The following is a 25,753-nucleotide window of genomic DNA, read 5'->3' as shown; positions in this document are numbered from 1 at the left end:
AGTCCTTTGGAATTTTGTGTTCTTAGTTAATACCACTGAGCGGGTACTCTACTATTTTTTCATAAAAATGGCAAAGATCATTATTACCAAATTGCTCTTTTTGCTGCCAGCTGGCCTGATTATCCACACCTCTTTTTAAAAACTAATTGCTCATGTCCTGGTGGGTACATACGTGACTGTTCCTTTGGAATGTTAGACAAAGACCGTATTTTAAAGCTGTATAAAACATACAGTGATGATTTTCTTAAATTTTGGGGTTTTGATGGAGAGGATGATATTTATCTAAAAATACACTATGCCTCTTGCTCACTATGAGATGTTACTGAGTAATCATTTTAATACAAGAGCATAGTATTAATAATCCATATGAGTTATTACATTTCTCACAGAATTCTGCAGCCATGTTTATTTTCTTGCTTTGCATGCTGACTTTTGTTATAATTATTTCTGGAGTAAATAGCACTGACCTGTTTGCTATGGATGATTTCTGCACAGTGTGCTTGTAAAAGAGTAACATGAATGCAACTTACTGTCTTCCTTCTTCCTTACTTTCAGCCAATCTGAATGGGAACAACTGCTGACAAACTGTAGTGCATTTCTCTTCTATGGGATGGAGAGATTCATGTCTCATGTGTTGCTTAATTGGTTGGTTGCTATGAACATGCCAAGTAAGATAAGCAAATTGAGAAATATTTTTAATTACACCAACTTTTATTCCTAGATGTGTCCTATTGTATCATTACCACAATATTAATGTTGGCAATTAAGGGCTTTTTTTCTAGATCCAGGGTTTTTAGTCAGAGAACCTTTGTATTATGTAGGTTTTATTCTGTTGCACAGCTTTGTTGTAAATCCTCACAAATAAGCTTCTTCTCTTCCATGTGTTGGAATTTCTTAGGTTTCAAAAATTAAGTCAATATGTAATGGTTTTCTCAGTAAACCATCTCATTTTCTTTGGAATTTATTATTGGTTGCAAGGTATTTTTTAATGGTAAGAACAACCTCTGCAGTGCCACTTCAAGTGCCAAAATTCCTAAGTCTCTGCTGAGGCAAGCAAGAATTGTCCATCATGGCTAGGTTAATGCTGAAGGATTACTCTGATATTACAGAGCATTTGTAGACTCTGTATGGTGTCTGTACCCTCTGTAGAGAGTATTTTGTATCTGTTTCTTCACAACTAATTAGTCTTTCTGTTGTGGCATAAGGCTTAGATTCAGGACTGATTTTTAAGATTAACAATCTTCATTTCTCCTACAGTTTTCCTTGCACAACTGGAAGAGTCTTGATGTCAGAGTTGTGCTGAATTTGTCAGGGTAGCTATATTGTGTTGGCATGTGAAAGTGAGGACAGTACACATCAGATTGTGAAGCCCTGTAGAGCAACAGGAAGCTTCTTCATGAAGCTTTGATTTTAAAAGTGATTTAAATATCTATATGTGAATAATACAAGAAATAAGAAAATATGTTTTCTCTGTATTGATGGATCATATCTCAAGATGGTGTTTCAGATAGCCATAGACCAGATATTTACTGGTATGGCAACTTTTGGAAAGTTGTTAAACCTTACCCTTTTTCCTACTCTTAAAATATGTCAGGATTAATTCTGTCTGAGATTTCTGAAAGTTCTAACCTAGACCAAATATTATGAAGTATTCGGATTGGCCATTTACATGATGAAATAAAATATATAATTGCTAAATCTGAGCATGAGACCAGGCTGACAAAGAGAATGCAGTGGTTTAGCAAATCCTGAAATGCAAGATTATGATTACAAATTAACCTTGCTTTATGTGGGGTGTATTTGGGAAAATCTAGTGAGAGATATTATACTTCAGGGAAAATAACCAGTTGATCATTAATAGGTTAAGGTATGACTGCTTAAGGGGCAGAGTTACAGAGCAGATCTCTTGTGATCAAGAGATTGATCACAAATTAAACAACGTACCCTTGCTAGTGTTAAAAAACCCCCAAGGTCTGTATAGGGGTAGCTGTGCAGGAGTGTCACATGCAAGCTGTGTGAAATAATTTCCCATTCTACATAGTATTCTGAAGGTCTTAGCTGGAGAAAAATATCAACCACATGGGAAAAAGTTACTGCTGGAGACCATTGGGAGTGGTCAAAAGGCTGCACTACAGATTTTGTGCTTAGTTTTATTAATAAACATGTATGCATTGATATGTTTATATGCATTTAAAACATGCTTTCAGAGAAGAGATTGACGTATTGAGAGGAGATATGATAGAAGTTTTAAGTGTGTCAAAGACTTTCCAGGCAGAGAAGTAATTTCCTTCTCATCTGCTTGGGATAGGAGAATAAGTAACAGATTTAAGCTACAACAAATGAAACAGAAGGCAAAACCTTTCAATTCTGAGAGGATTCTGAGTTGTTTCACTGGAGACTTTTAAGGAGAATAAAGCATGTTAGGGATGTAACTTGGTTGTAAGTTGTGGAGAGGAGCTGTAGTGCAAAAAAATTTCTATGCCTGTATACCATAAACTCTTCCAAGAGTTCATAACTACACAGTTGGGTCACACAGGTCATTGACTGTAGTAGGATGGCATGTGGACTTCCTTGCCAATTATGCTAATGTGGCATAGGGAAAAAAACCCTGCAAAACACTATGGAAAAATGTAGCAAAATTACATGAAATAATGTAGCATTACTATTAGGGTACTTTTACATAATACTTGACAATTGCAGCTTAAATATGTGGATTTTATACTAGTGGTTTAGACTGTGTTCAAGAAAGTAATTAATTTACAAAAGGCCTGATTTACTTAAATTATTATGGTGGGTGTTATTATCAGTGCAAACACCATTGCTATATTTTTTTCTAGAATGCCGTTTGGTGATTCTTCTTGATCTGGTAAGATCACAGCAAAGTTACCAAAGAATTGCAAACTCTGATTCCCACAAAAGGTAGGTAAAGTCAATTTCAGTAAAGTCCATAATAAAGTAGATTATTTCAAATGAAAGTTAAAATTTTGAGTTGTGAATATTATCCTTTACTTCTGCAAGAAAAAGAGCTTCTTTATAAAGAAGGACTATAAAGGACTATTATAAAGGACTAAATAGGATGAAAGCTCTGTTAGAAGGCAATGATAAGAAAATATGACACAGAAACCTTGCTACATTATGTATACCTCACAAGTCTGAGAACAAGATTCTCAAAATGTTCCAATTGAATATATAAAATTTTCCTTTGACAGATAAACTTCTGAGGGTTCATAATGGAAAAATTTAACAATCAGATTTTTATTTTAAAAATTATTATAACATGTAAAATAAATGGTTCAGAATTTTTAATATTAATTGCAGGGGTTTTTAATCTTGAAAAGCATTTCAGTATTTTCATTGCTTTTAAGTTGGCAGGTGGTAGAGTTTACATTCTTTTATTGCATGTCCATTATAAATTCTTGACAGGTGCCACAGTGTCCTAATTTTATTTATTAATTATTTAGACCATGCTGATTTTTCAGAAAACCTGATTATACTCTTGAGGGACGAGACACCTTGCAGAGGGATGTAGATAGATTGGAGCATTGGGCAGTTGACAGTGACATTAAATTTAGCAAGAGCAAATGACAGACTCTTCACTGGCGACAAAGTAATGCTGGACACAAGTGTAGATCTGGAGAGGGACAGCCGGAGAGCAGCCCTGCAGAAAGGCACTTGAGGCTGAGCCAGCACCGTGCCTGGGCAGCAACTGAGCAAAGCACATCCTATGGACATAAGTATCTCTTGACTTTTCTAATTATTCATTCCATAAAAAAGAAATAGAAAAAAACCTCTAAAAAATACTTTTTAATTAGTGCAACAATGCATAAGGTAAATCTAGTTGTCTGTAAAATAGGTTATACACATATCTACATATGGAAATATGCAGATATGTGACTGTATAAACAAACTCATGGTATTTTTATATCCTTTTTGATCCCAAACAGCCATTTCCTAAAGTAAACCGAAACACAATTCCTTAAACTAGTTTTTCAAACTCAAAAATTTTGAAGTCTCAGTTCAACAGTTTAGTGAATTTATCAATAAGAGTTACATGTCTAAGTCCAAAAGCTTCCTGAAAATTGAGAATAACATTAATTTTAAAAATGGGTCACATAAACTCCATAGACAATCAGATAGCATCTCCCCAAAAGATTGCAGAAAACTTTCATTATCATCTTTTGATAAAGTTACTAGAAAAAGCAGGTCTGAATAAAACCAAACTGCAACCTTCTATTTGCTGCAGTTTCAACCTTAAGAGTATCACTCCCCTTTTATAACTAAAATAATTTTGCTGAAGATGCTTACTGAAATATTCAGCAGTAAAAACTCAAATCACCCATTGCATGTGATTTGCTTTTAAGCCTTCGAATCAACACCACACTTATGACAAAGAACAAGGCTTCCGTTCCTGCAATATTTTATGTCTAAACATGTCTTTTCACACCTGATTCTCAATTTTTTTACTGTCTTATAAAAGGTATTCTGCAGTGTTTTGTAAATGTTAGGGTCTTACTACTCCTTTCAGATTTCCAAAGATGTCCAGATCTACAATAATATGACAACAGAGTAAATCCCATGGTAAAATTGCATAATTAAAAAATGTTGAGAGAAGATTACCTGAATTCATTGTATTAAATTCAAAGTGACATATGAATCTTGGAAAGCACCTGATGATCGGCATAAAAGAAAATGCACTCTGACATTCTTTCTCCTTCTATCAAAAGACATTGTATATTTAGTTATATTTTTATCTATTATGTACATTTTTCTTTTATTGATCTAATAATTCTGATCTTCTTTAGTTGTCTACGTATTGCTCTAGAGAGACCAACAGAGACAGCAATGCTTCTAAGCCTTACAGGTGTTGGTTCTATAATAGCCACCCAGTGGTACACAAACTTGGAGGAGAATGCAGAAAGGCTGGAGACCTTGTTTGAGAGTGAGTGTTTGTGCTTGCCTTAGCTGGTGTGTGTATTGCTCCAGACTCTCGTGTGTGTGTGCTCAGGGCCTGTCTCCTGTCTCTTCTTTCTTTGCTCCTTACCAAACTCTGCTGCAGTTTCCCTAGGAGGTGAACTGCATGCAGGACCCACCATGTGGTTGACAGGTTGATCTTTCACACAGAACACTAACCTACTTAAAACAGATTTGGGGGTGTTTGTTTATGGTCATATGAAAGAATAGGATTTGTATGGTGAGACGCACTGCCCCATGACATGGCCATCTGTAGTTACATGAACTATGGGGAAAAAATCCCCTGGATGTAACTTACATCTGCACAGATGCATTGCTTAAATCTGTAACGATATCCTTCTTCATTAAGTTTTAAATGAAAAAACATTTCATGGTTTTCACCATTTCATGGTGAAAGCACCAGGCTGTGTGGTTGATATTTTCTTGTTTTTCAAAATTTTCATTAAAAACTCACAGAAACTAACATTTCTTTCCAGATTTGCTAAGCTTTGGTAAAACAACTGGGCAGACAGTTCATGTTCTTCAGAAAAGTAGAAGTCACAGGAAAAGGGATTCCATTAAAGGTAAGAATTAAAAGACTTAGTATGAAAGCCTGGCTATAAACACTAACTAGAGACTTTAGATAGATAGTTCACACGTGTAAGTGAAACCTTACAGATGAGCTGTTACAATTTTCTCTGAAACTTCTTAAAAGAGCTGGGAGTCAGAAGATACAATATCATAATTGGAGTAGCTATATTTTATATAAATAAAATTTGGGGAGGCTTTGACATAGCTGACCAAAAGCTAAATTTTTTTCTCCATTGAACAAATAAGGTGGTGTTACTAACAATGCAAATCAGGAGCACAGCATAGACAATAAAAATGGTATGGGATTATAACTCCAAAAAGATCAGTAGGATCTGCAGTGATTTTAGACAGTCTGCATTGTACACGGCATACTAGACATAAGAAATACCTGGCATCTTGTTGGAGAGAGGGGAAGAATTTCTGAGTAAAACAATTTCTAATATATTGTCTGTAAAATTGTACTGCTATTTTTCCATGCACAGGACTTACCTTTTAAAATAAGGTTTAATAAAATAAATTTTATTTATAGCTTGAACTGTCATAGAATTGAAGAAAGAGCTCAGATCAGAAATATTTCCTAGTTTTCTGTTTTTCTTTTTCAGAAAATGCTTCTTCAATATAGTGACAGTTAATATTTTTTAAAGAATGTTAAAGAACCACAAATATTAATCAAAGAGAGGATGTGTTAAATGATAGCACTTACAGCATTCTTATATTTAGTCATATTCGGAAATAACAATGGTTTTTAATACATTTTTATAGTAGAAGCAGATTCTCACAGCTCTCCTGGAGACGAAATAGAAGAGCAGACTGTTTGCACTTCCTCAGATCCTCCTGCAAGTCATCCATCGTTTTTTAATTGTGTCCTCTATGGTTTACCCAACATAATTCTGAAGTAATTTGTGTCAATCTTTTCATGCTGATCTAAGGAGAGGTGAGATTAAGAAAATGTACATATTGCTGTTTCAGATCTAAACAGTTTGATACTAGAATGTCAGGAAAATAGAATATATCGTGCAGAAATTTCAGTTAGTGCTCTAAGGTTTTTTTAACTTAGTGAATCCTTTAAAAATTTGGTAAGGACCAACATATTGTAAAAAAAAGTGGCTTGATGCCTGAATGGAATTGAAATGTCAGTGCAACGTCAGTGCTTCCATTTGGAAAAACATTTCCTTGATGTATTTTATTTTCACATGGACAATTCATCAGAAGTATAGCTAGAAAATTTACCAAACAACCTTATTCTGAATGAACTGATCTTTTTATGTGGAGGTAGAAAACAAATTCATGTTAAATAAAAAGGTTAATAATTTTTGCTTTCTTTATTTTCCTGTGTTTTTCTTTAATAACATTTCCAACAAAATTCCTAACTCCCAATCTCCCATCCATCCCTGCCCTCTGGCAGTGGGAGCCATTGCCTGTGTCCTGTCCCTCCATCCTTGTCCCCAGTCCCTCTGCAGCTCTCCTGGAGCCCCTTCAGGCCCTGGCAGGGCTCTGAGCTCTCCCTGGAGCTGCTGCTCTCCAGGTGAGCCCCCCAGCTCTCCCAGCCTGTCCCAGAGCTGAGCTGCTCCAGCTCTCAGAGCAGCTCCAGGGCCTCCTCTGGACTCGTTTTTTTACTGGGGACTCCTGAACTAGATGCAGTCTCCATCTGGACTTTCACAAGAGTGAAAAATTATTTCTATTCTATTAATCAGTAAATTGTTTTAATTAAATAAAAATATTAAAATATTTTAAAATTTAAAATACTTATCTGATTTTTAAAATAATTATAAAATATTCATTTATTTGACTATGAACTCTTAATTTTTACAATATTATATATTGTTCAGCAACCTGGAGGAAAAAAATCCTACCAACTAATGACCCAGAAATAAATTACAGTAGATACACCTTAGGACGTATGAGTTCTCTTGTCAAATGACATTGGCACAAGCCCAAACAACAAGAATAAGAGCTTCTGAAAATATTTCATCTACGTGGCACTACATCATTCCCATGCACTGTATTCATTCATACAAGAAATATTAAGCAGTTAGTGCTATTCCATGTATCAAGGGCTTTAAAATAACTTTCTGAATTATGTCTCAGCAACATAACAAATCACACTATCAATTAGCTTTTATAACAGAAATGACATTTCATAATATATTTGAGCCTGAAAAGAATTGGTCAGCTAAAATTTATGTAATCTGAAAAATGTGAGGAAGAAAAAATCATGTTGAATTTATTAATGATATTCTAGGACAAAAACATAATTTGAGTTGTACATGGCTGTCCAAGAAAAGTGTGTGGTTCTAAATAGTCTGCAGTAAAAAGCTTCAGCAAGTTTGCTACAAAATGATGAAACAAAAAAAAAAAAAGCTCTGTCATTAGTCCCTGGTGTAACCTCTTTAAAATTATACTTCCTTAAGCAGTCATTCAAGGATTTCATGCCACATGTGTGTCTCTCTCCACAGAGGTGCCGTGGCTGGCCCTGTCAGCAAGGCTGCTGTCCCTGCTTTGCAAAGGGATGCAGTGGAGCAGACTCCAAAACAGAGCAGCTGCTGCTGCAGGTGTTTGTAGGCAGGGAACTTAGAACAGATTTGAATGTGGTGAGATCATTCCCATAATTATTTAAGACCATTCACCTTGAGTTTGAACACTAATTTAGTGATTTTACAACCTTTTAAGCCTTCCAACCTGTGCTTTGGCACCGTCTGACCTGGAAGCTCTCCCAAAATAGGGTATCAGAGGGAATTCAACCATCCTATATGAGTGTAAATCCTTTCTTCTCTTGCATGTGGATGAAAGACCAGCTCATCGCTGTAAAGTCACCAGGAAATCTCTCATCCCTTAAAGTCTTTCCTGGGTATTAATTCAAGCCTCCAAATGCAGTGTCTTCATGTGGACATAGTGACAGATTATCAGCATGGGTTTCAGAGATGTGGTCAAGTTAAAATTGAAGGCATGCCTATGTACCCTGGAATATTTTCTGGTTGTTGGAAGACCCAGATTGGAACTCAGGTGATAAATTGATGGAATACTTCTCAGCCAGTAATAGAAGAGCATGAGGGGTCTTTCATGAAAGTAGTAGCATTTTCAAAAGTAGCAGGCACAACAGTCTTCACTTCAGAATAAGAGAGGAAACATATTTAATATATTGCAGCTTTCCAGATGGCTACTTAAGGCTTATGGTTACTTACAACTTACTCAAAAGGAACAATTTTAGATCACTTAATGGCATTTTTATAAAAACGCAGTATGGAATGTTAGCAATATTGCTGGATAAAATATCAATTCTAATATTCCCTGAAATATGAATCTTGATACCTATTATATGTATGTATACTTTTAAATATACTAAAATAAACATCGTAAATGCAATAGTCTATCTATGAAAAATGTTTTCTTCCTCTGCCAAATGAGTGCTTGAAGTCAGTGCTGAGTTCAAACAGTTGAAAGCAACAAAATAAGGGCCCCTTTCAGAAGTAAAGGCCAATATTTTGGGCTAGGAAGGTATAAGAAATTAAAAGGGTGTTTTGTGACAGTTTCCTATACTATGGGAAATATTTAGGAAGGTATTTCTTTGTCACTGAATAATTACTGTGATTTATTTTCTCTTTGTTTCATAAAGCGCTTCATCCTCACACTTGATGGCAGAAGAGGGTGAAAACTGTCAAGATTAAATTGAAAGTGAGTCAGTACTGAGCTTGAGTAGAACATCCTTTCCAGTAACTGAATGTTCATGACTTGTCATTTTTCTTGATAGTCTCATACTTGATGTTTAGCATTTGAAATTGTTAGGAGAAACTAGATGTTTACAAAGATGTACAGCTTTTCCAGAAATCAGGGCTGCACTTATTAAGATTTGTGTTTATTTCCTGAAAAGATATCTAAAAATATTTTTATATTGTTCTGGCTTTTTTGATGACTTAATTTTCTTAAACAAATTAAAGTTAATGTCATACATTTCTTAGCAAGGTGGATGGTTATGACTTCTGGTTTTTACAGGCCTACCATAACCATAATCAACAATTTCACAATTCCAAGTTGGCATAAATTATCTATGCTATAGATACACTGAGATAAGCTGCAGATAATAACAGTGAAGTAAATGAAAGAATCAGATTCATTATTGTCTAAAATTATTTTTAATTTTGAGTGGTTTTTTTCTTAATTTTTGCCCAAGTATGTCAATTGTGAAAGAAGTTCAGGGAGAGGTCCAGAAAGCAAAGAAAAAACCAAAACAAACCTGAGTTTTTCAGAAGTGCAGATGGTAATTTTCCTTGACAATCATAAACTGTACTGGCTTCTGTGTGAAAACATTATGTAATACAGGTGTTTTATTATCTGACTGGATACTGGGTAGTAGATCAAATTTATATCACAGCAACAATGTCCACACTACTCTTCGCTGTCTTCTTTTTGATGCCAAAATTTTAAGAAAGAGATCAGTGCTCCCAATGTGTTTTGATTAGTGAAATGAAGACATGCTCATAATCTATCAGTAAGGGAGAACAGTTTCATAAGGTAGACAGAAGTGTTCATTTGGAAAAATACAGGCAGTGGCTTTGAGAACAACCTCTTAAGTACAAAGTGATTTTGATGAGAGAAGAGTGACAGTGGAATTACAGTTAAGACCTATAATCTGCAATATCCTGGAAGAAGAATGTAGGGAAACAAGTTTGTGATGAAAACATCTGCTCAGAGCAGACATCTTGACCTTCATTCTGGTCATAATGGGCTTGTCTGCTGGAGTTCTCAGCATCGTAGAAGCAGCCAGAACAATCTGTTCTCCCGCTGATGTATATTAATTACCTGTCAATACACCAGGAGAGAATTAACTAAGATTTTTTAAAGGAACAAAAACATGGTTTTCAGAAATATTTGCAGTTCTGTCATGTCCTCAGAATTTATCTGAGCCTGTAACTGTTGAAGTAGGTTACAGAGTAAAAACAGAGTATGGAGAACGCTACAGCTGAGGTACGTAGATGACCACCTGTACTTTGGTTAATCGCGACAGTGAGGCAGCAGCTCAATTGCATAGATCACTATGCATGGTACTGACATGGAGTTCCTACCTTGTCATTCTGCATCTGAGCCTCTCTGGGCCATTTTTTTTTCCTGATGATTAGCAAGTAATCCTGTCACTGTCACTAAAAACGCAGGTGCATGCTTTCTCCTGCATTGCTGCTCAAGAAGCTCAGGTACACATGGATACCGAGGTGCAGGCATAGAGTGGGAGCAGACTTCTTCCAGCTGAGGCAGATTTCACCATGGAGATACACTGCCAGTATGCTTTGCTTGTGGTGTGTCTGCTGCAGCAAAACATCACTGACATAACTACCTTCTGAATATTTATCATATATGGAACAGAAGCTGTTTCCAGCTTTTAAGTTATAACAGCACAGCTTTAGCTTTTCATCACTTGTGATCTGTGTGGGCACCAGATAATTGAGAGGTATTTAATCTGTAAGGATTTGTCCCTTTCCACTCCATGATGGGCCTGCATGTGCAACTGGATGCACAGTTTGTGTAGCAGAAAAAGGAAGACACAGTCCTAGTGACCGCCAGAATGGCACAGAAGCCAACCCTGAGATATTTGTAACCAGGTATTGCTATCAAGTACTTACACACTGGTTGTCTTCCTGACACAAAAGCATATACTACATATACCAGCATATACCAGCAGAAACAGAATTTAAGCACTACTATTCCCACAAGTAAAGGAAATATTTGTTTTGCTCCTTTGATATAGTCACATCTGTGCCCTTGGGCAGTATCTGTGTTTGCACCAGCACACTGGCCTCTGTGCTGGTTTTATAGTTTTCAGTTTTTTCTCCTCCAACAGAGTTCACTGGTATTTCTCTTGAATGACATTTATTTCATCTGCAAATACCTACTTATCATTTTTTGGTTATTAGTATTGCAAGATGGCATTAGGATCTGAAGTGGGATGCACATTGAAATAAATTTGCACTGGAATTCCACAAACCTTTGCTTCTTCATCAGTGTGATTCAAGGGACATATTGCCTACATCTGTACTTAATCAAACAGGGCTGTGTTGGCCAATATAATCTAATTGTTTGACATTTTTATAGTAATTCATTGAGACTAAAGAGAGATGACTACATTAATATCTTGATGCAGCTAGATAATAGTTGAGATATAACTGGTGTGCCAAATTGCTGAAAGGCCCCTAAATTCTCGTACAGATTTTTAACTATTTGTGACATAGGAAAGGAAAGAGACTTTAATATAAAGTAATAAAGAGAAAAAATAGTACAATCTATAATATTAAGTATTATAATAAAGAACATTATCATAAATTTTCTAGGAATCTTCTCTTCACCAATCATTTAAAATTATACTTCTCAATAATTGAGATGAGAATTATTGTTAATGCTCATGACTCTGTTTTCTTGGATAATCATTTTCACTGAGGTCATAATTAAACAAAAATGTTCTTACCATATAATATGCATATTATTCCTCTAGCTAGACTGTGAACAAATATGTCAAATAGGTCTGCCTTGTGTATATCTGTGGGAACATGCAGGCTGGAATAGTGATGGAGGAACATCATGGACACTCTAAACATATGTGAATGCTGAACCTGCTTAGGCTTGGACCTCATCTCACTGTTAAACCCTTCTCTCCTTTCCAAGTGCATTTCCTCATCTCACTGTTAAACCCTTCTCTCCTTTCCAAGTGCATTTGTTGGGGGAAGGAGTCTCCTCTGAGTGGGATGTCAGATCTGCAGGTAAGCAACCAGAGGGAAAATATTAGAAGTGTTTTATTTTGGAGGTGTTGCTCTGAACACAGTGAAGAAATGAATGGAAATAAATGCTTTATAATGTTACATTAATTTATCTGTTTATAATGAGATACAAATAGATTATTTAGAAGCTAATTCGCATCAGAGCTATGATGGAATAATCTGGTTTATGGTGAACTTCTGGTAGAGCTTATCTTCAATAACGATCTCTGCCCCTCTCCATGCCATTGCACTTTGAAAAAGAACTCCTCCAGCAGTGCTCTGCAGTACATGTGGTTTTAGGAGAAACAAAATCTGTATGTTAAGACATTTGTATCTTCCAAAAGCAGTAAGGAAGCCCCAGAGAAGCTGTGTTGTTTGTTGTCAAAGCAAGAACACGAACATTTTGTAAAGTTTGTAAAGACATTCAGTGTCTGAGCTTTCACCATCATACCTGCAAGTAAGTGATGAGGTGAGCTGATCTTATGACCTTTAAAATGTATCCTTTTTCTAAATTTGAGGCTATGAAAAATAACTTGCACAATGTACTTTCGAACCTCAGTATTTTATGCCTTACTGAAATTATTTTTGAAAACTATTTTGGATATTTTCCCCCATGCTCAAATGTTCATGTCATGCTCTTACCACATACTGCAAAAATGTGTCCCTTTAATCACTGTGCACATCTCTGAACCCCTAGTTTTGTTTGTAGTTCAAAAAAACCAATTATTTTGTTATATTGAAAGACTTAACCTAGATCCTATTTTGCTCCCAGGCTGATACTCTTCTGGTTGGCCCACCATGACAATGTATCAAGGTGTTCACACTTTTTAAAATGTACTTTCTGGAAAGTAAGTAGGAAAAAGGGTATCCTCCGCCTCCCAAAAAGCATTACTGAAGACGTTTTAAGATGAAAATACCCATTGATTCTATTATTCTTTGCTTCTATCAGAGATGGGTACAGAGACAGCTTGCTGTTTTCTACTGCTTTCCATACATTTTTACATAATTTCCATGCATTTTTACATTGTTTTTTTCTTTATAATTACTTTATTATTGTTGCTTTATTTTGTACTACAGAGTGATACTTTACATATCCTCACCTTCTCCAGAGATAAAATAATTCTGTTGCTTTTAATTAAACACTAGCACTTCTGCCAATTCTTCATGATTTAATATATGTAATACCATTAACTTGTGATTAACCTAGGTCAATATATCCTTGAAAGAGAAAATCAGAGTCTTAAATGCAAGAATTTTCACTTTCAAATCATATCTGTCTGTTTTAACGGACTAATGAGCACAAAAAGCTGCACAATTAATAACTGAATACCATACTCTTCCTATCTCACAGTATTTCCAAAACATTTTAAAAAGGCATATACATTTGTTCATTGTTCTGCTACAGATAAGACAGGATTAAAGAATGTCCCTGTCAGAATAAGGATGTTTAGGATTGAGCCCTGCAGAAGTTCAAGCCAAAATTACACTCTAAAAGGCAGTCACCTCAGGAAATTTTGTGAGATGAATAGGAAAAGTGTACAGTCTTTTGCAGTGAGTTTTCACATGTGCAGCTCATGATTTTATTTGTAGTCTAACTCCTCTCTTTGGATCTTACCATCCCAAAATGAAATCAGGGCAACAGAATCTGAACATCCTTCTAATCAGAAAAGGATCTGATGCTTCCTAACCTCTCCTCTTCTGCAAAGGACACCTTGTAGAAAAGGTCCAAAGGGCTTTTGTGAGATACAAAACGAAGAGCATGACTGTCCATGGTGTGAGTGCTGTGAGGGGCAGGAACAGACAGCCAAGGCCAGAGTGGCTCAGGGACATGCTCCATGCCTGTCCTTCCACCCAGCAGGCAGCTACAGCTCACCTTCTCACGAGTCATACTCAAACCAGTCTCTGCAACATACCAGCGTTTCAGGATATGCTTTGTGCTGGATGTCTGTATTACCTTTTCCTGACTCTCCAGCATCTCCAGCTGCTGCAGGAATGGTTCTTGACTTCCAAGTCAGCAAGGTACTGCTTAGGGACTAGCTTTGAGCACAGGTGTCTCAGGTAGTCCCACTCTTTTTCAAGGCAATATAGTTTTTCAAACATTAACTTAAGAGAAAGCAGGAAAAAAAAACCTGATAGAAACAAAATTTCTGTATTCTGTGTAAAATAATTCTATTTTTTGGAAGTAAAACTGAACCATGGATGATTCATTCCATATCATATTTCTATAGCTAAGGCCCATACAGGATGGAGCTAGTGTAGCTTCTTCTATACCATTATGGAGCAACAATTATTCCAGCTGGCATTGTTCTAATGTCTTTTCTAGAAATAATGGTTTTCCATCCTAAAGCATTTAAATACAGTCAGCCTTTGCCTTTTCTCCTAAAATACATTCAATTAAAGATGGATTTTATATAGGATTAAAATTCCAATGTGCCTTAGCACAAGCTTAGTTCTTAGCAACACTTCATACAATGATCCCCAACACTCTGTAAAACAGAAGTCTGTCTTTATTACACTCATAACCTGGTTTGACTTTTCATGTGCAAGTGACATTCCACTAAAGCTACATATATTGCTGCACTTCACTGTGCGAATTAAATATGAGATGGAATACAGACATGGAAAGCTGGGAATTTCCATTAGTTTTCACTGTTTACAGAAGCAGTATCTGTGTTATAGTCCTTGTTTCTGAAAGTGGAGATGTAGTAACAAGTTAATAATTTATTCTGGAATCAGCAGCCCAACTAAAGCAGTGAGGATGTGACTTAAGCAGAAACAGGCACTTAAGGAGTGGAGGCAGAGAGACACACAGCGGTGGGCTGCAAGTTGGCTGTGGATTGGGAAGAGAAATGCAGTGGAGGAAGGGACTCACCTTATGGCTGGGTGTTTGACTGCACCCATAGAGCCAAGCAGCTCTTACAGGCCCTGAGGAGCCTGGGACCTCAAAAGCTCATGTCCACAGGACCACAATGTCCTTTCCCAGTGACAACAAATCTTTATATTTGGTGACTGTAACAATGAAATACACTGTAGCATTGTATTAATGATCCCGTCTCCTACTCTACATGGGACACATTTTGTTTTCTGAAGCTGTCAAAAGGGCCAAAGGTTGTCGGCTTCTGCGTTCATGCTCAGTTTTCCTCTTAGAAATGGTGCTATGAACTGCCATGGGGGCCATCTCTCTGCCTCTTCTGTCCTGGGTTGGCGCTGCTCTCTCTGAAGTCAGGTTCATGTTGGACTCTGCAATTCCTATGGCACTGCAACTGAACAATTGAATCAGACACTGCCTGAACTAAAAAGGTGAAAAAACAGGAGATCAGTAAAAACACATAAGAAATGTAAAAATTATTCTATACATCAATCTGTATATTATCTAAAAGTCTTGGAAATTCTCTCATGAATCAGTTGGGAATATAAAGAAATAACCCTATAAAATAGATTTGCCTATGCCACCACGAAGAACTCTAAACCTAAAAACTAACTATGTTCTGAAAAGAGTCAATCTTAATCTAGAAAATAATTTTTGTGCTTCTAGGTAATCATATCTAATGGACATGATTGGTCATTTCTCCAGACCCATGCTTTCATATACTAAATTCCTGGCTCCTCAAAGATGGGTTTTTATTGTTTCATCCACAAACAGGGTAAAGTGTAGCACACATCTACATGTGATGTGGGAGATCAGGGTGCTGTACACAGGATGTGAGACAAGCAACAGCTCTCTCTGCAGGACTGGATAAATAGATTCAACATTTTTTATTTAACAGTCACTTAACTGTTTTTCTTTATTTAATTTATTGGCTTGGTGCCACCACTCAGTTGCTGCATTCGTTGCAGAAATCTGCCCATGTTTATTATCATGTCTGTTATCACAGTGAGCACACAGCATGCTGGTTCATCCCCATGTCAAGTCTTTTTTTCTGCATCCAATCCTCTGCCCTCGTTCCAGAGAAAAAAGCTCTCTGCTAAATGGGCATGTGCAATACTTCTACCCCTCTGCACATAAACCACAAATGCCTCATTGCCCCAAGACAGATTCAAGCTTTGAAAATGTGCACCCCACCTCAAGATCAACTTAATGGTGTTGTGTTCTTAAAGAATTATTGAAATATATTGGGACAGTCTTGAGACGATAATTTTCATGCAGAAAGCTAACTCATGTTTCTAAGGGCTGATTTTCCTTTATAATATCTAAACCTAATGATTATTAGCATTTATATTTCAATAATGCTCAGAGTTTTACACTATCTTCCACCAGGCAAATTATTTTTTTCATTCTAAATGCTGGATATTGTAATGCTTGTTAGCTAACACATATGTAGGTAGAAATAATTCATTATAAAGCAAGACAAAATAGCAAAATATGAGTGTTAGAGACACTCAGAGCATACAGTACCTGTTTGTTCATAAAGACATAAATAATTGGATTATAAACAGTAGCTGTTTTGGAAAAGAAGGCCGGAAGTGCTGCCAGACAAGGATTCAGCTCAATGGAGGGATATGCAGTGACTAGGATGGAAAAGGTAGCGTATGGCATCCAGCAGATTAGAAAGGCAATGATCATAAAAACAACCATTCTAGTCACTTGTCTTTCAGGTCTCCTGGTAGTTCCCAGCCTGCCTTGTGCATCTGACACCTTTTAAGAAAAGAGAAAAGGTTCTAGAAAACAAACAACAAGGTGTCCATCCAGTGACTTTAGTGAGCTGTCTAGCTGCCACGCTAGAAGGAAAGGCCTGCTCTTCCCAAGGGCAGCAGCACAGAGGCACGGGTGCCAAAGCTACTGCTGAAGGACACGAATTACCATACACCAGCATTAGTAAATGTTCCTTTGCTTAAGAATCTTTATATTTTTATTGTCAAAGTGAAAAAGAAGAACATCATGGTGAGTCATAAGGAGATACTGAGCTAAATTAAAGCACTTTCTATTCCATGTAGCTTTTGCAGACAGCTGGGTGTCTGGCATGCTGCTGAGGCTGTGCAACCTCCTCACCTAGGGGCAAATGCACACCAGGGGAGTCTGTCTGGCTCAGTGGTGCTTTATGGCCCTCCCCAGAAGAGCATTTATGAACTAATGATATCAGAATTAAAGTGGGATTGGGGCATTTAGTAGGGATGCTCTCCCTCTTTTCCTCAGTGATCATGCAAGAATCTTAAGCGCAGAGGTTCACACAGAAATTAGCTGATGTCAAACAGTGTCTTTCTGGGAAACATCCCTGATTGGTTTCTGATGACTTAGCAAAACAAGACGCTGTTATGAAATGCTATTTTACATGAGAAATAATAACTCTGTATGGCTCCAGAAAAACCTGATGCCATGTCTTGCAATGTTACATTCTAATAAAATAAGATTTGTTTGCATAAGGTGGCCTTTTAACTTCCTGCAGTAATGTTAGAACTCTATGGAGACATTTTCCCTAATACTTTTGAACTGCACTGGGAGAATTCAACGTTTGTGCTTAAAGAGGTATAGATGCACCTCCTAGGAAGGGCAATGTCCTCACCTCTGTAGAAAGTTGTAATTTGCATCAGTTTTTACCAAATGTAAACATACCAACAACATCAACAACAATAACAACAACAATAATTAATTGTTACAATAACTGCAAGTTATTAGGCATTAACAAAGGCTGTGTTTGGTAATGATAAGATAGTCCCTGCCAATATATGAGATTTCTATAGCATTTTTTTAATGTATGCTGTTCCTACATAGAGAGTGGCCCAGCTTCCCTTTCAGCAGATTGCAGTCTCCTGAAAAAGGAACACAATCTCTTTTATTGCACTTTCAAAGATTTCATCTTTGTCTCATATCAGTCTGGTATTTTTTTCACGTATAACTTTTCCTTTCTCTCTAAATACTGGTAAAGAAAAACATACTGATGCTTTATCTTCCAAACAAAGGAATACTGCCACAATAATTTACCTCTATGGTAAACTGCTAATTTTTTATTTTCCCAAAGATTAATTTCTCTGATCAACTTTGATGTTGCAGTGAAAGCTACAGTTGGCATTGGAAAGCTGGGGGCACTGGGACTGACAACTGGCAGATTATTCCACTCAGGAACAATCCTGCACTGTGACAAAGGTGGGACAAAATGCATGAAGAGGGATGGTTGGGAACATCAAGACACCGGTTCTGGTGCTTGGATCTCTCTCTGCTCATTGTAGTCAGATTTTTGAAAATGAGCTTAGTTGTGAGATACAATCATATGGCAATTCAGTATAGATTTACAAAAAGTGTCACAGGTACTGGCTTTTCAGAGCTTTGTAGTAAATAGAAATATCAATATTGTCCCAGAATCTTGTTCCCAAATCCTGGACCAAATAGGAATTTTCCTGTTCTATTGTCTTCTTTATCACATTTTGCAGCTTATCCTTTGGATCAGGTCAACACAACCACTAAAGAAAATTCAAAAGCTTTTCTCAAGTTATTAAAATATTCCTGGACAATCTAATATTTTGTTTCTTAAACAGCAGGGCATTATTTGCAAAGGCTACATCTTATTTTGAGCATATTACTAAGTAGTAGGCAGCACTCTTAAAATTTACAACTGCGGTCATTTTAAGATGCATTCTAATTTGCCTGGTCTGAGTCTTATGAAATATCACTGAATTGAAGCATAATTGTGAATAAAGCAGTACTGGATCATTCTGTTTATTTATTAGGTAGACATTCTTTCACTTGTATGATGTTTGACTAATGAGATGTACTGATAAGTGATGTGAACTCCACACTCTAAAACCCCATTTCTAACTGTAGCATGAATTTCTGTTTGTAAGGATAATTATATAATAAGGGATATAACTGAGTGTGTTTGCTGCCTGCAAATCTGACCTGCTTATGTCTGATCTTTACAGAAAATCAAACACAGTAATTCTAAACTTTTACATGCATACAATTTTAAAAGTTTTCTTATGGGTGCTTCTTCTTACCTTTTTTAACTTCCACACCAGTTTTCCATAGGATACCAAAATCACCAATAAGGGTACTATAAAACAGGTGGTGAAGAACGTAATAATGTATGTACGGTCAGCATAAGCTCCTGAGTACCTGTATAAAATACAAAATACCTCTGTATGTATTACTATTACGTGTTCTTATTATTTTCTAGGAATATTAATCTTTATTTTCAAATATGCCACTAGTATCTTTGTCAAATGTTTTTATTCAACATGCCCCCCTTTGCAGCTCTAGTCATATCCCCAGATGGAGCCCTGGGCCATTTCCCTGCCCAGGGATCCTACAACTATAGACACAGTATGAAAGGACTGTGGGGCTGATTACATGGGAAGGGACATGTAGTCCAACCTCCTGCCCCAAGTAAAGCCAGCTACGGGGTCAGACTAGCTGGCTCAGAGCGTTGTCCACTCTATCTCTTTGCCCTTTGACTCTTGACAAAAAGCACAAGGTCTAGGGTGATTATTTTCATTAGAGATGGAGGCTCCAACCTTTAGAAATTTTTGTTTTAGAAACTGATCATGAAAAATTTTGATCAGTTTTATTACAACTTTCTTTACATCTGATTTTTTTTCAGAGATTTACATAATCTTTAACCCTTTCCTTTAAATTCCTGGCCCTGAGGCATCCTGAACCACAAGTTTCATATTTTTACCATCCTCTGTGAGAGTGGCCTTACCAGTTAGGCTCACAAGTAGTTCCAATCTTACTGGGAGTGTAACTGCTCCAACCAGTTGTTGGTGGAAAGGTCCAAATGAAGGAAAAACTCCACACAAAGACAATACCTAGAGCTGCATGCTTCCCCCTCAAGCGTGCATTTCTCGGCAGGCAGCAGATCACAACATACCGCTCAAAAGCCAGCAGAGCAAGAGACCAGAGAGCTACAATGCCTATAGCAAGAGAAGACAGCATCAAATTTGGGTAGATCACTGAACAGCAAACACCATTCTAAATTACAGAATCCCTGAACTGTTTGTTTTGAAAAGCATCTCTGGAGGTCATCACTCCCCCTCAAGCACTGTCCATCTAGTAGGTTGTTCAGGACCAAGTCCAGCTGGGTTTTGAGTATCTTTGGAGATGAAGATTCCACAACCACTCTGGGCAGCCAGTTACACTCTGACTACCCACAACACCAGTCACCTTTTCTATGAACACAAGTTATGAAAGGATGGGCAATTTATGTGCATTATTTAATGAAGAGCATAAGAATTTAATGTTTGTCCAGTTTGGCAGTCTACAGTAAAAGGGCTACAAAACCAAGCAGCTAATCAGGCCAGTTAAGTGATTAGGACTTGCACTTTTAGTTCTACACTGAAAAGCTGCAAATTATGTGTAGCATCCAAAGTAATTAACTAAAATGTTCAAAACATTATCTTTGCAAAAATTATTTCACGCGATCAGAAAACTCAAACGTGCAGACAGCTGCCCGCAACATCAAATTGTCAGTTTAGGCACATGTTACCTGGTGGGACACCAAAATCTTGAAACAGCCTGATCTTTCTCCATAGGACACAGCTTACATGCCACAAACTGATGTAGAAGCATTGTCCCTCAGCGACATTCCCTCTGTCTAACTTGAACAGGCAGAGAGCAGCTGTGGGATTCCTTTACAGGCTGAGGATCAGCACTGTGTGATTTAGAGCAGGGACAAGCATTACTGGCTGTCTTTATGCAGCTTCAGAGACAGGGACAGGACACAGGAATGAGTGTCTGTCTCAAGTGAGTAAATCCCCCATTCTAAACTAATATCCCATTTACTCTGCAGAGATGTATTTACATGGGGTATTGTGTAGTGAGGATTTTTCCTCTTAGAGTACTTCTAATTTTTTTTTGTAGTAAGTGAACAAAGCCATGAAAAAAAATCACAAAAAGATGTTGGGTGTGCGGACTGACTGTTACAGGTGTGTCCCTGCTCCTCAGAGCCTCTGGAAGACAGAGAACACAAGATATTCTGTGCCCTGAGATTTTCCACAGTTTATGGGCAGCCAGTCACTCTCTTTCTCTCTCTCTTATTTATGTGTATCTGCACACACAAATACAAATATTGAAAATAGCTATGCATAAGAACTTTTTTCCTGAAATTTTTTTACTATAAGCTCCACAATGCTGCTATTATATTGGGAGGCTTTTCCTCATTCTGTGAAACATATTCAATGATCAGTACACATATATGACAGGGATAGAGAGATATATTTTTCACTTTCCACTACAGAATATATGTAACAGGGGAAATTACCAGTGAATTGAAAGGCATGCAAAGTCAGTGATTTAGGAAGCTGCAATAGAATACATTGAAGGAAGTTGAAGGAAGTTGAAGGAAAATAATATACAACTACAAACAAAATCAAGCTTACCAAAAAATGTGACAGCAAATCCTTCCAATACGCAAGCCCAGTATCCCATAAAAAAATAACCTTTTAGATTTGTTAAAAAGCTGATGGTACCACCAGTCAGTGAGACCAGGAAATCAGCCACAGACAAATTGACTATAATATAATTGACAGGTTGTCTCAATTGCTTGAACTTAAAAGTTACCAGGATTACAGCCAGGTTCTCAGCAAGTGACAGGGAGGTCACCAACAACATTACTGCTGCCAGAAGCCTGAATTGCCAGGGCTGGATGGAGTCCAAGGGACGACGGAAGGGATCCCATCTGGCAGAAGCAGAGTAACTGGGCAAGAGCGACCCATTTTCAAATGCTCTGAATGCATCCATTACTTTGTTCAGTAGCAAAAATAATATCATATAATATTGGAGTTTCAAATAATATTCAGGATTAAAAGAAGATGTTTGCTCTCTCCAACAGAAGTGTGAACAAACTTCTCCTTCTGCTCTCCAATAATAACCGAGGAAAAAATGTTTCAGTTGGAGGAATGTTTAGTGCTACAGAGTAGAAGTGGGAAGAGGATTAGCAAGAATATCTCTTAGAGCAACATCTGCCCCTCTCTGCCCACTGTCTCTCTCTCACTGCAGCTGTGCTTTATCTGTAGTAGATTTCCTCCTCCTGCAGCAGCCAGCAGTGCTGAAATACCCCTCAGCTCAGCCCTACTCCGTTGAGAAAAAAAATCAGTGTTTACTTGGGAGCCTCCCACACTCCCATCACTTCAAAAAGCAAGTCTAGCTGCTGAGAGGGAGTTGCCTGTGGTGAGCCAAAGAGCTTACAGGAATTTGGGAAAAGCGACTGTAATGCTGAAAGCAAAATAATGTCATGTTTGACATTGTGCTGACCCTTTTCATTGGGTGGTTCCCAAAGAATTCTTCATGGGTGAACTTTTCTCTACAGACCTTCAGAAACCAACAGATAAGGCCACACATAGAACCAACAGGGAGCAAAACCAGACCTAGGGACTCTTTTCCTCTAGCTGCACAAGATTAGATCCCACTGTCTCTTAGCAAAGCAGTTATTTTTTTCTTAATCAACCTATCTCAGATAATCAATAAATGAAAATAAATGTCCTAAATATTTCACTTGCTCAGAGGTATTTATAATGACTGATGTAAAATTAACCTACACCTGGCTGTAGTGATATGTGCAATACACACGGGGGTCTCATTTTATATATGTCATATTTAGTGAAGTTCTGCTGCTAATTTCTAGCCCCAAAATCCATTACTTTCAGCTCAGCTTCTGAGTAGTCTTGTTTTCTTAGATCAGCTGATGATTGAAAAATTTTCTGAAAGCCTACTAAATATAATTACAATATTAAAAACTGAAATTCAGCATCAACAGAAACAAAAGCAGCCAAGTTTTTTGCTTCATACAAACAGCTGAATCTATCTTTACCCAAAACAATTCCTGTAGCCCAGGCAGGTAGCTGGTGAAAAGACTTGATTGCACATTGCTGACAGAAAGAACTGTGTGTGCTGTATCATTTTGCTGGAAGAATTTGTCAGTTTGTTGCTTAACATGTCATCCAACCTCTGATTAAATTGATGGAATTTAACATAATAGTAAGAACTGAGGCATTACCAAAAGTTAATTGCAAATATGGATTTTAAGAGCTGACCCTGACTTGATCCTACATGACTTAATATGTGCTTCTGCTCTAAATAGTGATTTTGGATATTATTAAGAGCGTACATAAAACATTCCTATCTCCTTCTGCTCACTTTGAAAAAAACAGTCTGAAATTTGAAAAATTAAAGGGGCTTTTTTATTTCTCCTGCCCTATGAGTAAATAATTATTTTCAGTCTCTTTGCAGATGGTTTTCCCAAGCAGGGGTGATCTGAACATAAGTTCCATTTCTGCAAACTGAACACACTTGCAGGTGTTTTAATAAACACCGAAATATTTCCAGAGTATTTCCTTTTGAGATGCACCAGAAGTTATCATCCACATAACTTGTTTCCTCCAGTATCCATGGAGCTTGTAATTGCCTATGATTGGATTTTTCTGATGGCATAACACCTTTCATGTACTTTCTTGCCCATCTGAATTACGTTTTACCAAAGAAATTTTATTTTTGTATTTGTATTGAAATAGGACATTTATTGCTGAGAATTTATGGGAAGAAAGTAAAATGTTCTGAGATACTACTTTAAGAGAGAAATTTAGGTCCTATATAAACCAAGCCATATGTCACTTCATCATATACAAAGCTCCATGAAAAAAGAACAATCTCTTCTCACTTCAGTGACTCTCCTAGAACTAGCTCATATGTCACAGAAATGTGTCCCTGTATGCTTCAGATTGTTCAGGGTTAATTTTTTAAACAAGAGTATCTGTTGCAGCCCTGAATAAAAAGTTTGCATATCTTGCAGCCCATAAATGAAGGCTTATAGTGATCCAAATGCCATTAAATTCTGTCACCAAAAGTGAGGCCCATTAAATCAGGGCAAAGAGGGGTTGAAGAGAAGTGGTAAGGATACACAGAAGGACCAGTGCCAGCACCTTCTCCTCGTGCTGTGGGAACGCTGCCCTGGCAGCGCTCCCTTGTGTCCCGGCAGAAGGATGCAGCCTGGGGAGGGACTGCCAGGCTGCACACAGCTGGGCACCAGCCTGGAGAGCCAGGGACTGTGAAACTTCAGATAGAAGTTTGCTGACAGTCCTTCAGATTCAAAACAGCAGAAATTTCACAGGCTGCTTTAGAGCACCGGCAGATACCTTGCAGATAAACTCAGACTGCCCGAGACATCCTGTGCGTGAAATCCCACAGCACCTCTGTTACTCAGTGCTTTAGAGAGAAAAGCAAAGGAAGGGTGTTGGGACAGGAGATGAGGCTTTCTCAGGCAAGGATGCAGGGCAGACTGACTATGAGTTTGCCATAGTGAAAGGCAGTGCACAAAGATAGCTGTCCTGATCTTGTTGACTTCTCTACCAGAAATATTACACCCCAGTACATAGTTTTCCTATATAATCATAGGGAAATGCAAAAAGCAGAGGCTGAGGAGTCAGAACAGTCAGGGTAACACTGAGATCCAGCACAAAGTAAGCTTCTTCATGCATGGAAAAATTCACCACTTATGCAACTTGATAAATGACTAGCAAGCAGCTCTCACAGCTCAGATTTGGCATGAACACAGTCATGGGACTCTGGTTAGAAGCTGGCCAGGGTGGACAGGCGGGCTTGCAGCCCTTGATAAGAGAATAGCACAGGGCTCTCCCCTCCATTCTGCTGGATGTGCATACACTAAGACATTTCTGCATTAACTGCACTAACAGGCAAGCACTAAGCGCATCTCCTTCTGCCTGACTATTCTGTGGATAAATTAATGTACTTCAAGAGAAAATTAAATACATTAAGTACATTAAATATGTACTTCAAGAGAAATATTGTCTGAACAGAAAAAAAGGGTTTAATCTTCAAAATGCATGATGTTTTCTGCCTTCTTCACATTTACAAGTGTCTGATTTGCCACCCTAATTATCTTTCCTATTAAAGCAGACATTTTCTAAATGTTTGCTTTTTGAAAGAAACAATTATAATATCTTTCTGCAATCTTTTCTCCCTTTGAGAAGGTAATTTTAAACCCTTCTTTCCATGAAGTAGTATAAGGACTGCTTCTCAGTCTTTTAACCCTGTTCCAGTGAGGGGTCTTGTTAGTAGTTTTGTTCCTTCCAAATGTAAGTTCATACAGAGTTTTTCTATATCATCAACAAATAAAAAGTCCTTACATTCTGCATAGGTGATTACAAGATACATTTAATTTTTGCAATTCAGATTATATGAGCTAAAATGAATGTAAAACCATTTAGAATTATTTTAATCAGTATAAAAAAATCCCATCTTTCATTACCAAAACAAGGGGCAGTGGGAGAGAAGAATGACCTCAGAAAACCTGAATACATAGTGTGGAATAAAGTGAAGTAACAGGACAGAAGAAAGGATTACTGTCATCATTCATTTAGCAAATTGGATGTCAAATGAGCAAAAATTAATGCCAGAAAGGAAAAAAAAAAGAGGTATTGGTCATTTGGCATATGAGAGGATAGAAAGTGCACATTAGAATGTGTGAAGGTAAAGTTAAGCCTCATGATTTCACATACAGAGTGTACATACGGAAAAAAGTTACGTT

The 25,753-nt window shown here is 37.3% G+C and overlaps 2 protein-coding genes across 5 annotated transcripts in view; one reads left to right on the top strand and one right to left on the bottom strand.

Moving 5' to 3' along the window:
- The window catches only part of CFAP46 (cilia and flagella associated protein 46), a 70,787-nt gene extending 63,854 nt beyond the window's left edge, over positions 1-6,933 (top strand). For all 4 annotated transcript variants that reach the window (XM_039731446.1, XM_039731447.1, XM_039731445.1 and 1 more), the window contains 5 exons: positions 556-668; positions 2,838-2,919; positions 4,803-4,939; positions 5,448-5,534; positions 6,304-6,933. In XM_039731446.1, the coding sequence (XP_039587380.1) occupies positions 556-668; positions 2,838-2,919; positions 4,803-4,939; positions 5,448-5,534; positions 6,304-6,440 (556 nt within the window). In that variant the 3' untranslated portion in view covers positions 6,441-6,933. The remainder of the gene's footprint in view (positions 1-555; positions 669-2,837; positions 2,920-4,802; positions 4,940-5,447; positions 5,535-6,303) is intronic.
- A 7,832-nt stretch (positions 6,934-14,765) lies between these two features.
- Positions 14,766-21,951, bottom strand: LOC120512763 (vertebrate ancient opsin-like). Its single transcript, XM_039731452.1, is given in 6 exon segments — positions 14,766-15,398; positions 15,400-15,573; positions 16,678-16,917; positions 19,212-19,329; positions 19,916-20,126; positions 21,591-21,951. Coding segments are annotated over 6 exon segments (1,128 nt in total). The 3' UTR covers positions 14,766-15,374.
- Between the last annotated feature and the right edge of the window lie 3,802 nt (positions 21,952-25,753).

The sequence above is a fragment of the Passer montanus genome, unplaced genomic scaffold (assembly GCF_014805655.1).
Source record: "Passer montanus isolate IOZ18808 unplaced genomic scaffold, ASM1480565v1 scaffold77, whole genome shotgun sequence".
In the NCBI taxonomy this organism is placed as follows: Eukaryota; Metazoa; Chordata; class Aves; order Passeriformes; family Passeridae; genus Passer; species Passer montanus.
This window is presented reverse-complemented; position numbering and strand designations above follow the sequence as displayed.